This window comes from Festucalex cinctus, chromosome 19 (genome assembly GCF_051991245.1).
Source record: "Festucalex cinctus isolate MCC-2025b chromosome 19, RoL_Fcin_1.0, whole genome shotgun sequence".
Classification (NCBI taxonomy): domain Eukaryota; kingdom Metazoa; phylum Chordata; class Actinopteri; order Syngnathiformes; family Syngnathidae; genus Festucalex; species Festucalex cinctus.
This window is the reverse complement of record NC_135429.1, coordinates 10613180-10634913: the sequence shown is the minus strand read 5'-3', so window position 1 is coordinate 10634913 and position 21734 is coordinate 10613180. Positions and strand designations below refer to the sequence as shown.

Here is a 21734-nt window from a genome sequence, read left to right as displayed (position 1 = left end):
TATGCTTGGTTGATTATTATTTTTTATGCTTTCAAGAAAATGCAGTCTTACAGTATTTAGTTTATATCTATTGTAGGAACAATTGTGGATACAGCACTTGGTTTGGCTGTATCACATCATAATAAACGAGCAACCATGAAAGCATCCCTCCCTCTCTCTCTCTCTCTCTCTCTCTCTCTCTCTCTCTCTCTCTCTCTCTCGCTATTTTTTTTTTGTTTTTTTTGTTTTTAAGATCTCTGATGTCATTTCAAAACTTAACCAAGCCTCCTAAAGTCTACACGCCGAGTTGCTCTCCGCATTTTCTCCGGGAAAGTCTTCTTCTTCTCAAAGGTGGAGCACTGTTTTGCTCAGACTTTAAACGAAGCCTGTTGGGAGGGGAAATAATTGAAAGGAACGCACCCGGTGGACTTTATAGCAATTGAAAGCCCCCTTTTCAGTGGGCACAAGTTGTTTTTCTTTTCTCCTTCTGTGTGTGTTTTTTTTAAAAGCAGCAAAATGAACCGGAGTTTTAATCGGTCTCAACCCCTGCGGAACGTGGATCTTAACGCCGTGGAGGTGAAAAGCAAGGTGGGTAAAACGATGCGTTTCAATGTTTTTCGTTCACATGGTCGCGAGGGTACGAGAAAAAACGGGCACACGTATGTGCATTTGAACGCCTAATTTTCGATTTATTTTTTTATTTGGCATATTGCATTCATTTTAAATGCTGCTAATCAGTTTTTAGTGAATTTTGAAGTGGTCGGTCAGTTGGCAAATGTGAAGATATAACCCAAAACTTGAAGTGTATTTAAATTTGAGTGCTCATTTTGTCAAATTTGTTGCCGAGTTCAAGTATCCTTGTTGTTTTGCACGCTGGCTGAGCGATTGAGAGGACAGATCAGTCGCGTAAAGCAAGCGAATGGCTTGAGTTGGTGGGTTAATCATTTTATGCGCAGTTGAACCCAAGTGTGACAATCAGTGGTACTTTTAACTTTAACTTTTGTCACTTTTTGACATTGTAGCGTGGATAAAGTGCAGCCACTATATCGTGATACCTCAAATATTGCTGGCAAAAGCACATTGTCAGTTTCCTTAAGTATATCGGGATATATCGTATTTCTTTTCAGTTTACGAATACCGCACAACGGCCGTTTATGCTACCACTGCTCTCAAGTAACGATTTTTTTATTTTTTTTTGCCAATTATTATCGCTTTTTCGATACCACTACAACTGGTGGCCAAAAATTGCAGCAACTTAGCAAAATATCAAAGTATTGTGAGTTTACTTCCATTAAAACTATTACGAAATAAACTTTTGTGTTTAGAGTTTCAGTCACGGTACAGCAATACCACTGATGCTGCGATACCACTTGGCCAAGTATTTAGTTCTGTGGATATTTGAATGTACAGTATCGCCATTCAGTATGGACAGCGTCAATGTGTTTGGCAGGTTTCACGTCTTGTCAGCTGCAGCTGACGCACCACACATGATGTTCACATTAGCATTTTTGTTGTTCCTGAGATAAGCATATCAGAGAGGCAGGAGGCTTGGAGCTGGTTTCACTCACTTATGAAGCTCTTATCATAGGCCAGGTGGGATTGTTTTGTTTGGGGGGTGGTGTTTAGGTGGGACGTTGATGCCACAACTTAGATTTAAGCAGATTTCCAAATATTATTCTTTGTTGCGAGGCATCATTGAAACCCTGCAGGAGAAGTGGCCATCGCAAAGAAACCTGTCATATTATATGATCATGGATGTTTGTTTGTTTTTTCTTCCCAGAAAACGATTTAAAAAAAACAACAACAACATTCTCCGAAGCAGTACGATGTCTACTTAACAGACGAAAACTCACAATACCATTTATTGCAGGTGTGGCTGTTCCTCAGCTAAATCAAAAGGCGAGATATTTCCAGACGAGTGCTTCACATTATTTGCAGATTGGTATCGGACAAACATGAAAACGATCAGTTCCAAGAACATGATGAATTACAGTAAAATAAATTACATCGTTCCGCCTGCCGAGGATGCTGATGTAAGATTTGATAGCTTGTTGCTTCTTTCTGTAGCTAAAATTCAGAGTCAAACATGAGTAATGGAGCAGTGAACACAAATACAATTCCAAGAATGTTTACTTTTGATATTCAAAATATTATATATATATATATTTGATATTCATTTTCTAGCTGTCTTGAAAGCTCCTGGCTGAGAGAGGACCATCTAGGAACGCTGAGCTTGATTTTAAGTAATGTCATCTTAGAAGGTCTGTTGCTACTAAAGCTTTGCCTTGGATGTCGTAAGAACATTAGCCTGACCTTCATTCTTATGTGACATCATCTGAAATAAGTTTGCGACTGAATCTTTAGAAAGAAAACGTTTACGCAATGAACTATTGATTATATTCGAAGAAAATGCATCCTAAACATCTTTTGCGAGGAGGTGCGCCTGACCTCTTTCCACCCAACATGCATTCCTGCCTACAAACTCCAAAGCAATGAGGACGCTTCTTGACAAACTGGTTTGTTTGAGATGAAGATTTAAAAAAAAAGAGAAAAAAAAAGTGAATCTCCATTGCAGTTTGCCATGAAAAACGATAGAGAAGCCCGCAGGGGACAAACGTGCCCGAGCATGATGTGATTATGCTAAACTGAAAGATGCATCACTCCCAGGTGTTGTTACATCACCAGCCGTCCTACATTCTGACTTAATGTGATGAAGGCTGTGATGTGATGGACTAAAATCGTTGGTGGGTAATTAAAATGTTTGTAAATTGGTTATGTGGTTCTTGCGACATAGTGCAAACAAAACGTCACTCATCTTGTACTACGCCGGTGTCTATTTTGGTGCTTTAATGTTGCCTAGATCCTGTGATGGTGCATTGTTTTGATTGGCTGACGCATGCCTTTGAACCTCAACGTGGCATCTCTCGCCTTTGCTCCGACGTCTGGTGTGAGTCACACCATGACAGGCGAAACCTCCACTAAGTTGTGGCCTACTGTATGTTTGTGTGTGTGTGTGATAGGTCAGAATGAAACTAAACTTTCGTATAACCTAACTCTCCACAAAGTCACTGTAGCAGCAAGTCACCAGAAAAACACGAAATTTTTTTTGTCTGATTTAGCTCGCTAACCCGTAAGATAAATAAGCAAAAATATTGCTCATCCCAAAGCTGCTGGAGCATTACTGTATGTTAGCTCAGCAATCGGGCAGCTTAGCATAAAGCTAGCACATTATAAAGCTGCTTTAGTATGAAGAAGAAGTGGCAGCTTCAAATAGACAACCTTACCTAGCAACTGCAGCATTGTTAACTAATGGCATTTAAAAGTTCACAGAAGGTCAAATTAAGTTCACTCGTCAAAGTCAGTGCATTTTCGGTTCATCTTAAAGCCCAATATCATAACGTTTCTGTGAGTGGTGTATCTTAGCATAATGCTAACAGATTAGAAAGTTACTTGATATTAAAGTAGCTATTTTCTTTTTGAATTTGACTCATTTCTCCCCGTTTTTCAAAACTCTGTCTTTGGATCTTTTCAGTATGGCGCAGAGTTCCGCCGCTTCTCAGTGGACCGCCACAAACCGGGCAAGTTCGAGGAGTTCTACAAGCTCATCCTGCACATCCACCGCATCGCCAACATGGAGGTGATGATCGGCTACGCCGACGTTCACGGAGACCTACTGCCTATCAACAACGATGACAACTTTTGCAAGGCCGTGTCTACTGCGCACCCCCTGCTAAGGATCTTCATACAGAGACAAGGTAAGGCGACTATTTTTTTATTTTATTTATTTTTTTAAATGCACGTATTCAATGCATCTTGACTGGTAATGACTGCACTGGAGTCGAATTTCCCTTCGGAATATTTCCTAATCCAATTACACCGGGCCCTTTTTGTTTACCTCATGCAAGGCTTCGTGCATTTGTGTGTGTGTGTGTGTGTGTGTTTAATGCCCTCTGATTGGCTGGATGTGTCTGTCTGCCCAGTTAAGCCCTGTGTCTTATCCAAAGGAAGGAGACACACACACACAACCCCATAGAAATCAGGTCATTGAGCAAAGCTTGTATCCCGGCATACCAGACATTACTGGAGGACAAAAGATCAGAATGAAAGGAGAGACTCCCATTTGTGTGCGTGTGCGTGCATACTTGCGCGTGTATATAAAGACGACACCCCGTCAGCCCGAGTGGGAACTATTGTCGTCTTACTCCCGTCCGTTGTTTCCGACTTGAAAAACTTTGGAGTGGCGCCCTGCTAACTAGCATGCCAAAGAGTATGCAAATGTGCGCTAGTATACACGAATGTGCCTCTTTAATATTCATGTCCGCTGTTAGTCAAAAGTTTGGACGTACTTTCTCATGCTATTTAATGAGAAGTCGTGTCCAAACTTTTGACTGGTAGACAAACGGCGAAAAAAGCTTGCTTTTTACAGGGATTCTCAGGCAAGCTACAGGGCCTGATCTGACCTCAGAAGACAGAAACTTTCCGGGTTGACTTCATCCCCCAAACATTCTATGTCATAACCTACCCGAGATGTTAAAAAAAAAAAACTTGGCTTTTGCAGGCTGTGTAAAAGTCTTTCTATATGTGTGAGGTCTTCCAAGCAGGTGGTCTGCCGAGCCCTCAATCATGATGACCTGCGCTAGTGACGCTGGCTGACACAGCCATCTCACACAGACAAGTACGTCACTGGCGCATGAGGTAGTCATACACTTTATAAACGCACACACATATCTTTGTTAAACCGCTAACAATGCAACAATGCGCTATAGTGACGACTGAATTTGCTGCAGCGTCATCTGTCACTGTGAAATCACATCAAACATCTCATTGAGGAGCAAAAGAGCCAATCAGAGACATGCGTACTGAGCGGTCACATGTCCATGCATTACAACACTCCAAACTTCAATCAATTTCCCCTACAGCAGATCGAGATCACACAGTTCTCATCTTTCATCAAGCGTGGCTGCCATTGTCCGGGAGATCAGTGGCGCACGTGCCGGTTAAAAGGATACCTGTAGCTACCCCGCGGTTGGGAGACGCAGGAAATAATGGGGAACGACGACAATGAAAGCGTGTTCAGGGATGATCAGACAATGAGTCCAGGATAAAAGACCAAAGCCGGATTTTTTTCGGTTTGACTAACTCAGAAACCGGAAAATTGACAGGTATACATTTCCTCCTCATCGCCTCTCTAGCTCTGTGTAGTACAAAAAGATAAAGTCGGTGATATACGATTTCAATTGTTGATAACTTGAAATGCATGAAATAAAAATAAAGACACTTCTGGACTATGTTAACCAGTAGTAGTATAGGTGTCTGTTTTTAAATGTATGTAGGGATAAAAAGTTCAATGTCATCAGAAAATTAAATACCCAAGCAAAGTACAGATACTTGAAAAATCTACTGAAGTCGAGTAGCGAAGTATTTCTACTTTCCGCCACGACGGTGACGTTGTTGTATATTATTCCCAATCTGTGCCTCACTAACATCTCGTAAACTCCTCCTCTTGAGTAAACGTCCCTAGCTGCTATTCCTGGAAATCCATTACTTACCTCCATTGTTCTGCCTTTTGTGATGTGTTACTTGTGTGCCCCAAATAAAAACATTTTCCCAATCTGCATGCCTGTTTGCATGTATTCACGTACGCATCCGCATCAACAATCAAGTCAAGCCGGTCTGCGTTGCGACACAAAGGAACAGCACATCATTTGTCGCACTCGGGGAATGCACCTTCCTAGATGTGAGTCAGCAACAAAAAAAATTAGCGGTGCGCTAAAGTAACTGCTTGTAATTGGTGGTTTTATGAGGAAGAGTAGAATGGAGGTCACGTAAGGAATAAACAGAGTCAAAATGAATGTTGTGGGTGTTCTCAGGAGTTGAAATTTGGTGATCAAGCGCTTTGTTTTCCCGACACATCTCTTGCACTGATCTGACTAAATTGTGACACGTTTGCGGTAATGTCATAAATTTGTTGACATTGTTGTTTTCTATGACAAATCCTGCAAATTGGGATGTGGCTGTGTGAGGGAGGGCTGCCTACGTTTGTTTATTCCGGGCCAAAGATAACACAGACAGGAAACTAATCCAACCCAGATCCACTTGTCACAAGCCTCTCTTGCCCTTTGCAGTACAGTAAAGACAAAAAAAAAAAAAAAAAAAAAAAAAAGACATAAACATGCAGTTTTCACAGCAATTAACAATAATATATTATATGTAACGTCACTAGCCTAAACATGACATTCTGATTAATATTACATTTGTGGAATGAGTGTTGATGCAAAATCCAGCAATTTTTATCCATCTCAGGGGGCGGCCATTTTGCCACTGGCTGTCGACAGAGGATGACATCAGTTACTCAGGGCTCAGGAAACGACCAATCACAGCTCACCTGTTTTCTGAAGCTGAGCTGTGATTGGTTGTTGCCTGAGACCTGAGCAACTGTGGTGTCCTTTTCACTCAACAGTAAGTGTCAAAATGGCCGCCATCTGATATTGATAAACCTGCTGGATTTTGCTGCGTAACTCATATTCCACTAATGAGTATTAACCAGAATACCCTATTTAGACTAGTGAAGCTGTGTAGAACATATTGTCAAGAAATTTTGAGGGGTTGATTTCACCTTTTAAGGTTCTACACACCTTACTGTTGGTGCCTATAGATTATTGTAAATTGCGTCTAATTACCTAAATTATCTCATACACGATTTAGAATCCTTTGCATCACCATTAATCATGAGATATTTTGGACAATTCTATGCTTGTACACTTGGTGTAGAAGAACTTGGGACCAGAGACTGGCTAGCCATGTCTGCATTACGTTAATGAACATGTCTTTTTTTTTTTTTTTTTTTTTTTTTTTTTTTTTTCCCATTTTCTTTCTTGTTGTCCATGTATCCTGATACTTCTTTCCACATAGTGTATATCTTGATGTTCTGTGATAACGATTAATAAAAAGTGAGTTGCTAATGACAATAACTAGGGTGAAAAAAGCAGTTATTCATTCAACAGACCTTTAGTAGAGTTAAAAACATTATCTCTGTGACACAAGGTAATTACACCCACAGTTTGCAGATATGGTTTTGTCCAAGCAAAACACCAGGGCTTATTTTGCCAGCTCCGGTTAGCGCCGGGGACCTGCACGGTTGGGATCAGACTAAACTTTCAACAAAGGGAAGAGACAGGGAGGCTGAAAGTTTATGTAAACGACGCGGCAAGGCCAAAGACTATCGAAAAGACTGATAAAAATTTGAAACAAATGCAGATGAGCAGACAAAGCTGGTGTTACTTAACAACTTGGCAGCTAAATGCAGCTTCTCTGAAAGATGAAACAAAATTCACAGGGAGCCAGTGCAGTGAAGCCAGTCCGAGTCCTAGTTTGCACTCGAGCAGAAGAGTCATTGGAGACACCCTGGAGCAGCCTGTTCATAGTGTTACAGAAGTCCAATTCGTTTTTGTTTTGTTTTTGTGGTGGGGGAAGGGGTTGAGCATTGAGATGTTCGCATTGCATAAGAGCCTTGACCTTCATGTGACTTTTCAACCGACACAGGAGCCAAGAGGAAGCGATAAATGTTTTCGCAGCCTCCCTCCATCTTTTATTTCATGATACCGTAATAGCGTCAAGTCCAAATGATGATAAGCACACGTTTGTTGCGCTTAAATCGGCAGGATTTATTATGCTTTCCTTTCTGAAGAAATAAGAGCGCAGGTAGACATCCAATTTCCTCTGGGCAGGAATGTCAGCTTACTTGTCTTGGAGCAAGCTTGTTATTGTTAAATCCATTCTCATCGTATTATTTTCTGTTTTGTTTGAGTCATTGTCAGTGTACACTGGGGCGCACCAAAGATATTAGTGTGTGTGTGACCATAGACACAGCCAACTGCCGTACATCTGGCCTCTCCAGTATGCCAAAGGGCTTGTGTGTTTTTCGCGCTTGTGTCCAAACATGCTGGATGTCAACATGCAAGTGCTGGGTCACAGTAGCTGAGAATTTGAAAAGCCTTGATGGAAACCAGCCAGTGCCACCTTTGGTGATTTTGCTCCCATGAATTTAAAAAATAAATCTCTAGAAAACATGGGTCATGCTTTGTTGCTCTTTTGCATATTGGAAGCCTCCCAGTGGATGATTAACTCGCATGCCGGCCATACCATCACGAGAGTGAAGGCCGTCCTTCTTCATACCAGCCAGCCCGTCAGCTATGGAAACGCTCTTGACTCTGATTAGAGTTTGTGGTGTCCCTTAAGCAGGCGTTCCCGTTTGGTTGACTTGTTTTGTTTTTTGGATTTAGTCATGTTCCAGTTATGAACCTGCCAACCTCTACCAGGCCTTGACACCAAGTGCCAGTGCTGCCGGCAGCGGCGGGAAAATCTTTAGAGTTTTTTTTGGTCTGTACAATATTTGAAGCCTGAAGGTTTTATTACGGCGAAAGATCAACCCTTTCCTTCATTGGGAAGTCTAAACAAATAAAAGGTCGACAGAATGGATTGTGGTCACCATCCGAAGGTCCACTGTACTTGGAAAAACCCATGTACAACTTATGGAGTACCTTCAAAGACTTATTTACTTATTTAGGGTTTTTTCTTTTCAAGAAAGCATGGAGTTTGAGTTACTTACAGTCAAAGGTACAAGGATATCCTTTTTGAACTCCTATTTAAGTGTGGTTTCTGGACAGGTATAGAGTTAAGCCAGATGTATTGTGGCAAGCAAAACTCCCAGGCCTCCGGCCTGCCTGATGGAGCCACACACTTAAAGGCCCACCTCATCTGTTTGACCCCCCTCAAGGGTTTAGCTACCTTAAGAGACAGACATGAGAGCTTAAGCATGACTCAGTTTTCGAAGCCCACGTCTGCAGACAGACCAGAAAGAAAGGAGGAAGAAAGTGGGCAGGTTGAATCCGCTGTGAGCTATCCTGTGGTTTGAAGGCTATTCTTTGCTGCTATGTAAGCAGAAATAGGAGAAAGTGTCTGAAGGAAGGAGTGAAAGTTCTTGTAAGCACTGGGTAAAAAGAAATAAAACTTGTATGGATGGTCTAGACGAGGGTTGGCCAACACCGTTGATGTTCTTACAGGAATGAGGCAGCAGATAGCTGTGAAACGTTTGCAGAACGACAGGAGTGTCATTCCTGGCTCTTTGCAACGGGGCGGGGTGTTATTTTTGGCTCTTAATGCTCATCGGGTTGGCAGCCGGGATACTTTGAAGCACAAGGCAGCAGCATGGGAACCTCGGTTACCTCTGGAAAGGCTTCATTGTGGCGTCCAAAGTCTGTTGGGAACACTTCCCACCAGCTGCGTGTGCACGTGGCAAGAGAATAAATCCAGGTCTGCCTGGAAAGTGGTGTGTGCTGATAAAAAGTGTGTGGGCCATGGAGTAAAAAGCAGCGTGGTGTCGTGAGACCATGCCACTTGAAGTCAGACGGGGCTACGATGTACAGTGGGGTGCCGCTTTGCTCGTACTGTTAAAATCCCAGCGTGATCCGTCTTGTAAATCAACAGGAGAAGCAATGATGTGAATCTGCAGCCATTTTCAACTGATGGAATGGTTTTTGATCATACGCTACCTCTACCCCGCCATCGCCACCATTGGAAGTGGGGAGGCCCTGTTTTTTTTTTAATTAAACTTGTAAGGTTTGTTGTGTTTGGCAAATCCGCGTTTGTGTTTGTGTATCCTCCAGGCTTTTCATTTTACTTTACGACCACGCTTTGAACCATGACCCCATCCAACAACCCCCCGCCTCCCACCTCCCCTCCTCGTTCCGCCTCCTACTACCCCGTAGGGAAATTTCCAGACATTGTTGGTTGGGATGGAGGTTTTGGTTTTTGGGTTTATTTTCACTACATCTTCAATTTGTTAGTCGTTCAGAATATTTAAGTAATTTCAGTTTTTGAAAACTGGCAAGTTCTCCCAAAATGGGGAGCTAAGAAGTTTTCTCACTAATTGTCACTATAAATTCCCCCCCAAAAAAATGCTTCCCTCAGTTTGCATGTAATTAGCTCAGTTTACAAATGCCGTTATTGACATAGGGACATTAAGGAATTGACCGATTAAACCCATTTGAACAACAATGCTACCCAAAACAGAGTGACTATTGAAGCATCAAGCAAGAGTTTTTCAGGTTGATTCAAGTGTGGAGACTTATTGGATGTCGTGAAGGAGTTAAATATGATATGATAACACATGTGGAGGTTGTGTTCCTGTAGACTCTGACCTGTGAGCACTTAATTCTTTTGCATTACATTAACAACAGTTACGACATGTTCACATCTACATTTGTAGTCCAGGGGAGGTACATCATCCATATTCATTCTTTTTTGTCTGGTTTTATAGTCAAGTTTCACTTAAGTACGGATTTACCACCAAGAAGACCTAGAGTAAACACATACCATCTACAGTTGTGTAGATTTTGTGGAAATTTGAATATATTGGTCGATGTTTGTTTCATACTTGTGTACGCAGCAAATTTGACTTGACTTTACCTAGCTGTATCCCGGTTCTGTTTTTCTCTAGGTGATGATTAGTTGTTCCTTAAGGGACAAACAAATAACTTCCTGAGTCAGTGCTGCCCTTCAAAGTGCATAACAACAAAAAAGCTGTGCTCTGTTCTTCTTTGCTTTTTTGCTTTTTAATGGGTTGAAAGCAAAGCATGTGATGTGAAAGTAAAATTGATTTTTGACACACGCGTCTAGTATACAGTTTTAATTTTAGAAAAGCCACCAAGCAGTCTGGCCGTGCAAAAGGATTTTGCAAACTCTTGTCAGCACTTTGAACCGTTGAAATTAAATTATGCATCCAAAAGCATATCTTTGATCTATAATTTGTTGAATAGATGAGATTTAATAGACTAAACCCAAGGAGATTTGTACGTTTTCCTTTGTGCTAAGAGGCGAGAAGTCGGCCATCAATTTTTTGTCTTCAAAGGTATCAGGGCCATGACCGACGCGGTGTAAGGGTATTTCACAATGTTAGAACAGGGATGTTGTGATATTTTACACCCAACACGCCTGGACTGAGCAGCAACAATGCCACTTTCAGCACCCGAGCTGACAATAGTCCCTTTCGCACTGCACTGCCTGTTAAAAGTGACGTTTGTATTGGGATTGGATGAAATCTGTGGTAGTTGTAACCGAGACAATGTAATTAGAAACTGATTGTGATTGTTTTTTTTTTGTTTTGGTTTTTTCCCTGTCGCTCTGGATGAACGGCACAGAAACCGAATTGAAATATGAAGTGGACCTGATGATTTCCCTCACTTTAGAGGTAGGATCAGAACTGTAACAGAGATGCGATGATGCCTGTGTGTTTCTGTAACACCAGACACTCTGTTATCCCTGTTGTTGGTGTCCATCAAGTATTTTGTCATATCACATTTACTGTGGACAATGTTATTTTGTTGTCCAGAAGTTAGAACAAAAAAAAGATTCTATTTTCCGACAGTAAAATTTGGAGTCGTGACCTTATTATCCTAAAGAGAGCCATCGGAAAGTCCCGAGATCAACTTTAGACCAGGACCATGGTTGAATCAGGCTGAAGTGAGTGCGGGAAGGAACACAGCTGGGCTCAGAGTGGGTTTTTAGTGGGTTCTGTGAGGGAGGAGTTGCTGGTTTGAGTGAAGGCCTCTCACTGCAGCTCCTCCTTAATTACAGTTCAGCTTCAAGCAGGCCAGGCCTGGCATGCTGTTACGATGCATCTGAACTCTCACTCAACCACAGAAGCACGAGTTAAGAGATTTGTGTCTTTCTTCGAAGAATGGCCATTCACGTCTGTTAAAGTACCATTTGAATGCAAGTCTTAATAATCCTCTAAGCGCTGTAGGCCCGCATCCAAAAAACTGTTATGTGGACTCGCTAGCATTTCTTGTGCAAATGGGGTATTTTGGGAGGCCGTAATTACAAAGTGGCTTTGCTCGGCCGCGCTGGCAACCCAGCCCACATTTCTGGTTATATAAAAGAGGTTCATGCGAGTTACGAGGGCTATACATTCTATCACAGGCCGATCCTACACTCTTCTTTTAAGCATGTGAGGTCACTTATTGTCCAGTCAAATTTCAGAGGAGAGCCCGAGGTGGTCGGATTAGAGGAGTTTTTATGTCCTTAGATCGTGTCCATGTGAACTCTTATCTTTTCATCTGCGAGTACACAAACGCATGTTCCCTTGCTGGCAGGATAATGGGCAATTTTCATGCTTGGCTGCAGATCACAAGCATGTTTTTGACTCTGGCCCTCCTTGTTATCATCTTGTTTCTTCGTGCAATGTTGGCTGTGTTCGCGCAAACAGTCACACACTCTTTAGTGGATCCGATGTTAAACCTTTTTATGTGGTGCTCCTGTAAGGGCTACTAGGAGCCAGGTTGTCTTGATTTATGAAATTTGTAACAAAGTTGACGCATTTGCCTTTTACACAGAAAACTAACAAAGTAGGATATTTCAGGGAACGAGATGGAAACATCCCTCAGATGGCATCACACACCGAAACATCACACAGAAACATCGCTCTTGGCAAACATATTTTTAGCTTATCATAGACGTGGACATCATAATTGATTGACTGTGAGAATTCTGTCATTTGTGTGGAATTAAATATTGACCTAATATCAGCTACCTTGCTGTCGCTATGAGAAGTTATTACTAGCGCTGTTTAATTCGCTAGGCCTTTGCACAAACCTTTCTGTTTAATTTTTTTTTCCAATAAGAGACGATAACCTGGTTGCTTGGTTTATTGTGATGCCTTCACTTTCCCTTGGATTATTATTTTTTTGGATCACCATATGGAAAACAAACTGACATTCCCAAACCCTTTGCGGCCATTTCCACATTTGATTTGACATCAAAAGCATCACCTTGTGGGGTTAGACCCCCCCCCCAATGAGCCTGAAGCTCAATGAGCATATATAGGTCATGAGACTAAAACAATGGGACAAGCTGTTGTCATGCAACCCTCTGCCTTTACCAGTCTGACTATTGTACTGCTGTAACAGGGGAGGGTTGCAAACTTTTGGGCTATACTTTGGCAGCGTCCATCAGGACGCTTCAGCACTTCAGGATGGTAGCGGAAGGAAAAGGACCGGAGCATGGGGAGGACTGTCGCAGGCCCTGACTTTTGAGCCGGGGAAAAACAATAGACTCATGACAACTGGTGTGGAAATAGTCCCACTGACATGTTTGCAGGCAGGCTGAGTGGATGAAGTCAGCAAACGGAGTCAGTGGAGCAAAAGAGGGGGAGGCAGGAAGAGGCCAAGGATATGTGTCAGCACGCGCAGGAAGTCTTCTTTGCTGTAATCGTTCAGTTCAGGTGTTGTGGGGGGAGGCGGCTTGTGAAGGAGTTAACCCAATCTCAGGAGTCAATGAGGTTGCTGCAAGTGAAGTGCTTGCTAAAATTGGGACCTGTAAGGCACGTTTGAGTCCGGTATAAGTTGCCCCTCCCCCACTGCCTAAGAACTTGAGCGCCTCTGTTCGCATCAGCACTTATGTGGCACAATTGCAACGTGCAGTTAACTTGCTAGCTATGCCTGCAATAAAAAAAAAAGAAGTGTGGCTACTTTAGAGCGCCTCGTTGTTGTTTGTGTGTGCGCACCTCACGCAACAATTATTGGTATTTAATATTTACATCCAACCGGCAATCAAATATAGTTTTAGTACATTCAACAGACATGCTCAAGAATGAGAATAGATGATGATAACTTGTTTTTTTGTTTTGTTTTTGTTGTTCATCGTTTTGTTTTGTTTTTGTCATTGTTAAAATTTGCCAGGGTTGTGATCACTCTGTGGTGTATCAGCTTTCAAAGACATTTTTCTGCACGTGTCTGTGTGTCCCGCCTCTGATACTACAATGGTACCAAGTCCCCCAACTTCCAAGTTTTCCAAGTTGAGTCATCGCAGCTACTTTTCTTTATAAAAAGATTTAACAACAAATATTGTGGGGAATTTTGGGGATGTATTAAAGAATTTCAATTAGTTTCATTGGGAAATACCGACCATAAGTAAATTGAGTTACAGGAATGGTCACGGAACAAATTAAATTCAAAAGTCAAAATACCATTTTACCTTAAAGTTTCACGGTTGACCTTGGCCCCTAGCCCGTATGGGTGCCATTTAAACAGAACATCAATAAGTAGGGATAAAAGGCCAGATTTTAAAGGCAGTTTGACTTGTGCAGAAGGCTCACGCTGCGTCAACTTCAAACATGAAGCAATAGCGTGGTAACAATGAAAAGCTTTTATTGGATCAATAAGAACATGACAGGCCCCTTTGAACTTTCAATAACAATATTTTCCCTGGCGGGACACAAATCAAGTTGCGATATGTATATCTGTTGTATTCCTTTTTTTTTTTTTTTTTTTTTTTGTCTCTTTCAATAGTTGAATGTCTTGAATGACTCCAGATGCGGCTGCACTCTATGCACAACAAAAGTGTAGTCGTCGTATTGATCATGCACCCACCGGCTTCGATATAAATGATAGAACAAAAAAAGTGTTTTAGTACTACTGTATATATCATCCCTCACTCATTCGTCACCGGTTTGTAAATGAGTCATTTGATAATTTCTATCTGCTTTGCTTATCTCTGCCCGAACCTGACAACCTTCTGCATTCCTGCTGCAAGTACGCTGCTAATCCCGTTTGTCTGCTTGTTGTCTGTCTTCTGCCAGCCAGCCCGTAAGAAAGATTAGAAAGTGACTCCAGGGGAGAGCTCGCGGAGGGGTCGAGCCGTGGAGGTTACAAACTCTTACGTTAGCGGCTATATTTAGCAGATATTGAGACATGGAGCTACAGAGGGGGAGACGTTCAATCGGGCGTCATGTTTTTTCCATTCAGCCTCTCTCGCCGCAAAAACCGCCACTTTCATCTTAACATGTGTTTATTCCTTCTATCTCTCGTCATGGCAACTGGCTCGACCAGGCTACATTGTCGTTCATCCTCTTTGGAGGTCTTCAAACGAATCTAGCGTATGTGGTTCTTATTTCGAACAGTTTTCCCCCATGGGAAGTGAAGAAATTCATCCAACTGAACCGTACAGGCCATTTTTAACTGAAAAAGAGGTTCGGAATCCAAGACACTCCCACGTTCCACGGTGGCTTTTGTTTATAAATCCATAACTTGGGTGTGAGTGGTACCTGTGGACCAGATGGCAGTGGAGCCTTTGTGCTGCTTAAATGGAAGAGTTTTAAAAGCAGAAGAAAACTTCCAAAAACCCAGTACTTTCCCGCCCAGTAGGGGAATGTTTGATCACATAATCGAAGTTGTTCCTGTTGAAAGGTGTAAGGAATGCTCCTGCTTTGATGTTCACCACGTCTACTACTCCTTTTTTCTTTAAATGCCCTACTCTTGATCTTAACCTCTGTTGCCCCTTGTTCTTAACGCATAATGTCGGTGTTTATTAAACACTTTGGTGGCTGTTTCAGGAATGGTGGGGGTACGACACCTAAGGAGAACGCTAAACCTGAAACTCCCTTCCCCGCCCCTGCGTGGCCGAGGTAGCCTCGTTTAAGTCGTCCCAGATGTGCCGGGATATTTGCTCGGGAAGCAAATGCGGGGGGCGCTCGCCAAGGGCGGCCGGTGGGGAGTCAGTCGGTTGATGTGTCTTCAAACGGGCACGCATACAAAGATGATCAATTTTATCGGGCAAGAAAACCTGTTTTACCTCATTCTCTCGCATGAATTATTTTCACTTGACTGAACTGATTCCTGAATATTCCTTATGTGCAGTGACAGAAAACAAACGAATTCCCTTGATCACTAAACCTAAAGTTTGAATGTAAAGACAGCAGAGGCAGAGCAGTCCGTTTTGGCAACAAAGTTGGAAATCTGCTTGATCAGGCTATGATTTGGGTCAGGCACCAACCAACCTTTGCTGTCTTGCATTCACACGACATGTTCCGGAACATGTCCTTTTATTTCCTGTTTTGATACCCTGCACTGCCTGTTTAGGTGACAAAGGTTGAAAAATCTGTTGACCATAAGACCACACAAATAACATTGCTGATGTGAGCGTTAGGATGAAGGAAACGTCCTAAGATTCATTAGCTTTATCAGACTCATTGATTCCACTAAAAACAAGTTAGTTAACTACACGGAAAGAAATCATTCTAGATTAACGTAATTGTTTGTTTATATCCGTACACACCGCAATCTTGCTCGAAACAACCACGATCCAATTTCATGTGCGGCCTGACCACAATCCGACCTGCCTGCCAGGTACAGTACATTCCACACTAAGGAGTACCCAGGTGTGCATTTCAAAATAAGATCATTCCGGAACATGAGGACATTCCTTTGGTGTTTACTTACGTTCTCCGTGGGACACACCTGCGCCACAACCGGAGTGAAACGAACGTTCTTGTGTTTGGCAGTGATGCATTTTGGTTAGTTTATCAAGGCCCTCCAATATTTTCCATCCAGGCAAGAATGTCAAATATCTTTGCCTGTTTAATGTTCTTTTCACTCTATCTCGGGTTGCTTTTTTTTTTCCTTTCTTTTTTTTCTCACTAGATGTGCCTTGGCAGCGATCTCACCTCTAAACACACACTCTAGTCTTCCCGGGATGTCTCCGATGTGAACTCTATGCGGCCCTCCCGTTTTTGTAGTCATCAGAGAGGTGGACAGTTTGTGTGCCTGAGTGTTTGGTGGGCGAAACAAAAGAAAATGTGTCAGTTTGGCTCGTTTTTCCTCGCAGAGCAATCACGCCACGGCACGCACACGCTCGGAATTGTACTTTAATTATACACTCCTAATGCTCAACAAGGCAGAAAAGAACATCTAGCCGACGCCAGCGCTACTGTTCTACGTGTCACTTTCGAGTTGGGTGCTTGAAAAGCAACGTCTCCCAGGTGTGTTTGAGATTTATATTTGGAGTTGGGGACAAGGAATGAAGCCCACCACTACTGCATCTACCACAGCATTTAGTGACCTCATGCACACACTATTCACTCTTCGCCCTATGGGTGCCCCATCCCCCCTTTTCCAGTGATTATAGGCTGTTCTGTCACTAAGCACTTTGTCACGCTATCATGAGGGAGGGATTTGGCGGGGTGGGGGTCCCGAGGCGTTGTTGGGGTGCAGGAATGTGAATGAATACGCTGGAGGTCGAAACGGGCTGTACAGTTTGGACAGTTTGATACAGCTTGCTAGTTAAAATGTGGTGTATAAGATCCAATATATATATATATATATAAAATTATTGGATGACAGGAAAGTATCACATGGTGTCTGAGACTTTTTTTTTTTTTTTTTTTTTTAAATATCAATATATTAATGAATATACAGGAAGTCTGCCATTTGGGTTTGAAGCGCCCGTTTTACTGAAGTTTTAGATATTTACACTCTTACACATTTGTAGTGTACTGTTGCATAACAGACTATGTATATACGTGTCGCGACTTTCTCTGATTGTGATTCTGATTCCAGGTTTAAAACAAAAAAAAAAGAAAAAAGACTTGCCCTATAGATCTTGTCAGATTACAGCAATTTTCTTATCTGCATTTTTTTCTGTTCATCTTTTCCCCAGCTAGTCGCTAAAAAGCTCAACTTCACGTTTTTGTGTTCTTTCTGAAACGCCCGAAAGGCCACAAGATGGTTCCAAGGCAAATTTCAGTCTCGGGAAGTGTTTGGACTAGCCGAAGCCCTGTCAAATAGGAAAGTAGTACATTGATGCCAAGGAACTATGTTGATGTGACAGGCACATCTCGAATAAGAGATGAGGTTTATGTCGTAGGTTTTGCATCGAAGGCGGAAGAAAGTATGATTCATCACTGTATGCACACATGTACTTCAGTTAACAGAAGATCATTTGTTGACACATCTGCTTCACACTCTCGCGATTTTTTTTTTAAGTCTTGGTTCATTTCCATAATGTCAGCGGTGAGTCTGTGAAGGCCAGCCAGCAGCAAGTGAGAGAAGGGGGTGGCTCTTTGTGTTGAGTTTTTTTTATAAGTAGGGGTGCAGAATGGGTGGAAAAACGTGTTTAGGGTTGAGCAGTCTGAACTGCCTTGTCTAAATATTATTATTATTATTATTAGCCAGCATGTAGCTGGATGATGTAAATACATATAAGCATGTTTGATCATGTGACCTACAGGAGAGTGTTCTTGACCCCAAATCAGACAGTTGCTTCAGAGTTTTCAACCTGTTCATAGACAGCATCTCGAGCCTGCATTCCTGGGGGAGGTCGCGTGAAAGCTGTCTCTTCCCCTCTGACCTCGCATCCCAGACCTTGCATGTGGTTGCAGGCCCAATCTTATGGCCTCAAAAGAGTGCGGTGAATAATCATCTTTCAGGTTGTTGGAACGAACATCTCGGGCCTAAAAACAATATTCCATCTGAAACTTTAGGAAGAGTCAGACAATGGAAACCTTGACAGTGGAGAAGATAACAATGAGAGAGAGACAAGGCAGCGAGTCTGAACATGTTGGTAGGGGAACAAAAACGAGTTAAGTGATGCACCTTGAGGTGGAACATGACATGAATGGACTTGTTTGAGGAGAGCAAAAAAAAAGCTCAGCCTCGCTATCTAATCTTGCCTTTTCAGATGGGCAGGAAATGCGGACGCAGGAAGTGAACGTTTCTGATTTGAGACGGTTAGTAAAAACACGATGACTTGCACTGCTGCGGGACACCTGCTTTATTTGTAGAATGACTCATCCTTTTTTTGTTGTTTTTGGCTTCGTCTTCAATAAAGTGCACAGAAGGGAGGAAAAGTCGAGCCAGCTGGCTTCTTCAAACTTCTTCCATCCTCGGGGATCTCTCCTAACAAGCTTCCTGTTAAATATTCTGACTCATCATTTAGATAACACCTTTTCCTTTATGGTGTGGTACGGTGGTGTATGTTACCATCCAGCGTTCCAGTTTAATCCGGCATGGTTTGGAATATTAAATGCTGATCTGTGTTGTATTTGCAGTGCAGCATATGTAGACAGAATGGCATAGGTTTCCACCAAGCGTACCAGTTCAGTCTGGTGTGGTTTGGAATGGTACAGCCTGATCTTGTTTGCATTTCCAGCACAGCATGTCTCAGCAGGATGGCATATGTTCCATTTTAGTCCAGTTTGGTTTGGTACACTACGTCCTGATCTGAATTGCTTGGTTTCCAGCGCAGGTTGTGTAAGATGAAATAGTGTACCTTGTTCACCAAGCATTCCAGTTAAATTTGGCATAATTTGGAAGACTAATGTATATCCTCGGCTTGTATTTACAAAGCATTTCATTTCAGCCCGATCTGGTTTGCGTTTCCAGTGTGGGATAGCGTACATTTCTACAAACTGTTCCAGTTCAGTCTGCCGTGGTTTGGAATGCTTAATCTTGATTTGGTCTGCATTTGCCACAAACTTTCCAAATAAGTATGGCATAGTTTGGAACGTTAAATCCTGATCTGGCTTGTGTTTCCAGTGCCTGATTGTAGGTTTCCACCAAGCATTCCAGTTTGGTCCTGCATGGTTTGGAACGCTAAAGCCAAATCTTTTCAGTCCAGCCTGGCATAGTTTGGCACGCATTACATTTCCACGCAGAATTTCAGTTCAATCTGGGGTGGTTTCGAACCCTAAATCTTGATCTTCCTTGAATTGTTCCTGCTCAGTCTGACATAGTTCCAAAATCTAAATTGTGATAAACAACAATAGAGGACATCCAGAAAGGGTTCTAAAAGGTGCTAATATCAGTTATTTTTGTACTCTCCTTAACAACCGGTGACTGAAGAAGCTGATATGTTTGGTGGAAATGGCTTTAGTCATCCCAGGGCTGCCTTCCTGTTATCTGAAAGGAGGGTCACTCGATGTACAGCATGTACGGGAATGCTCTGCACACTCAGCAATTCTTCGACATCTACATACACACCGCCTCATTGGGAACAAAGTGTGAATACATTCACGATGTCATTTGTAAATTGCAGTTAAACCCCTGTTGCAAATGAAGCGGAGTTTTAAGGGCCTCTGTAATAAGAGCTGGTGCAATCTGTGAAAATGATTAGCAGGACTCCAAGGAAAATTCCTGGGGAGTACATCTGTGTGTGATTTGAGGCGGGAGGTTGGATTTAAAGGTGCAGTATTTCCTTCTGATTGTAACTTTTTTCTTCTTCTTGTCTTTGCAGAAGAGCTGGACTACGCTAACTTTGGCAACAACACCATCACCCGCAAGAAGAAGGCTGTGGTTGCGCTACGCAACAATGACATCAACCGAAAGAGGGCGCATATCCGCATCGGCATGCCGCAGGACTTCCGCCCAGTCTCCTCCATTATCGACGTAGACATCCTGCCGGAATCGCACCGCCGTGTTCGCCTTTATCGCCACGGCTCAGACAAACCCTTGGGATTTTACATCCGAGATGGAACCAGTGTCCGCGTGACACCCCACGGGTTGGAGAAGGTACCAGGGATCTTCATATCCCGACTGGTTCCCGGTGGGCTGGCAGAGAGCACGGGTCTGTTAGCGGTCAATGACGAAGTGCTGGAGGTGAACGGTATCGAGGTGAGCTGGAAATCGCTGGACCAGGTCACAGACATGATGATCGCCAACAGCCACAACCTGATCGTCACCGTCAAGCCCGTCAACCAGCGCAACAATGTAGTGCGCAGCAGCCGCATCTCTGGGAGCTCGGGCCAGTCGTCAGACAGCAGCGGGTCTACCGGGTACCCAACTCTGTCTGTGCCCTCGGGAGGTATGCTGCCTTCTGGCGCCCAGGGCTATCAGGACGACCTGGAAAGCGACGACGAGACTGACATTGTCATCGAGAGCAGCTTGAAGCGCCCATCCCAGAGGTCCAGTGCTTCCTTGGCGTCCAGCGTGTCTCGCTCGCACCACCAGCAAACGCCGACTGCCGCAGCTCTGGGTCCTGCGGTGCCACCCAGCCCTCCGTCGCGGCCCCCTTCGGTCGTATCCACCGCTTCCTTTCACTCACAGCCGAGCCTCAATGGAGGGTCGCACCATCACCACCACCAGCAACACAGCAGCCTGAGCTACCAGCTCCTCAGAGACCTGAATCTCCAGCACAGTCAGCCCAGCAGCCAGCCTCCCTACCACAGTAGCAACCCGGCGCTCCGTCACAGCAACGGGAGCCTGCACAAAATCCTCAGCTCTCTGAAAACGGACCCACGGCACAGCCTGGCCCTGCCAAGAGGAGGGGTGGAGGAGGATGGCACTGTAATCACGCTATAATAGCAGCAAATATTCTGCTCAGACAGGACAATGCCATGGACCACCAGCTCCAATTGAGACTTTTGCTATCCCCCCCTCCCTCACCAAGATAATTACTGTAGTAACAGGAAGTTGCACACCAAGGCTCACAAATCATACTGCATATACATTTTTTTTTTTATGTTTTCTCGTCTTAGGTCAAAAATGTATGTATTATGCATCAGAACAAATGATGTATTTAAAAAAAACAAAAAACAAAAAAAAAACAACTAAGTGACCACTTTTATCTACATTCTTTTCATTCTTAATACTGGGACCAAACTGGGGTTTGCATATTGTCATATTTTTTTGAAAGAGTAAATCTATATTTCTTGTATTCATGGATGCCTGGAGTATGCTTTTTAATTGGTCTTTACGACAATTGTGATGAACTGTATTTGTTTCAATAAATTATTCTTCATTTTCACATGGTGTGTTGACTCATGTTCACGTTTTATACTGACACTAGCAAATCTTGTTGCAAGGTACAAACCCTTCTTCCTACTCTCACCACTTTGCTAATGAACATTTTTCTGCTGTGTTTATAAAGCATGTCACTTTGTCCAAACAGATACTAATCACCCACAAGGCCAAAGTGGTCCGCTTTTA

At 43.0% G+C, this 21734-nt stretch overlaps 1 protein-coding gene across 1 annotated transcript; it reads left to right on the top strand.

Annotated features, from left to right (window-relative positions):
• Positions 1–189: 189 nt before the first annotated feature.
• Positions 190–21552, top strand: pard6gb (par-6 family cell polarity regulator gamma b). Its single transcript, XM_077507300.1, has 3 exons — positions 190–567; positions 3512–3734; positions 20044–21552. Exons 1-3 carry the CDS (start codon positions 496–498, stop codon positions 21105–21107), a joined length of 1359 nt encoding a protein of 452 aa, XP_077363426.1. The 5' UTR covers positions 190–495; the 3' UTR covers positions 21108–21552.
• Positions 21553–21734: the final 182 nt, after the last annotated feature.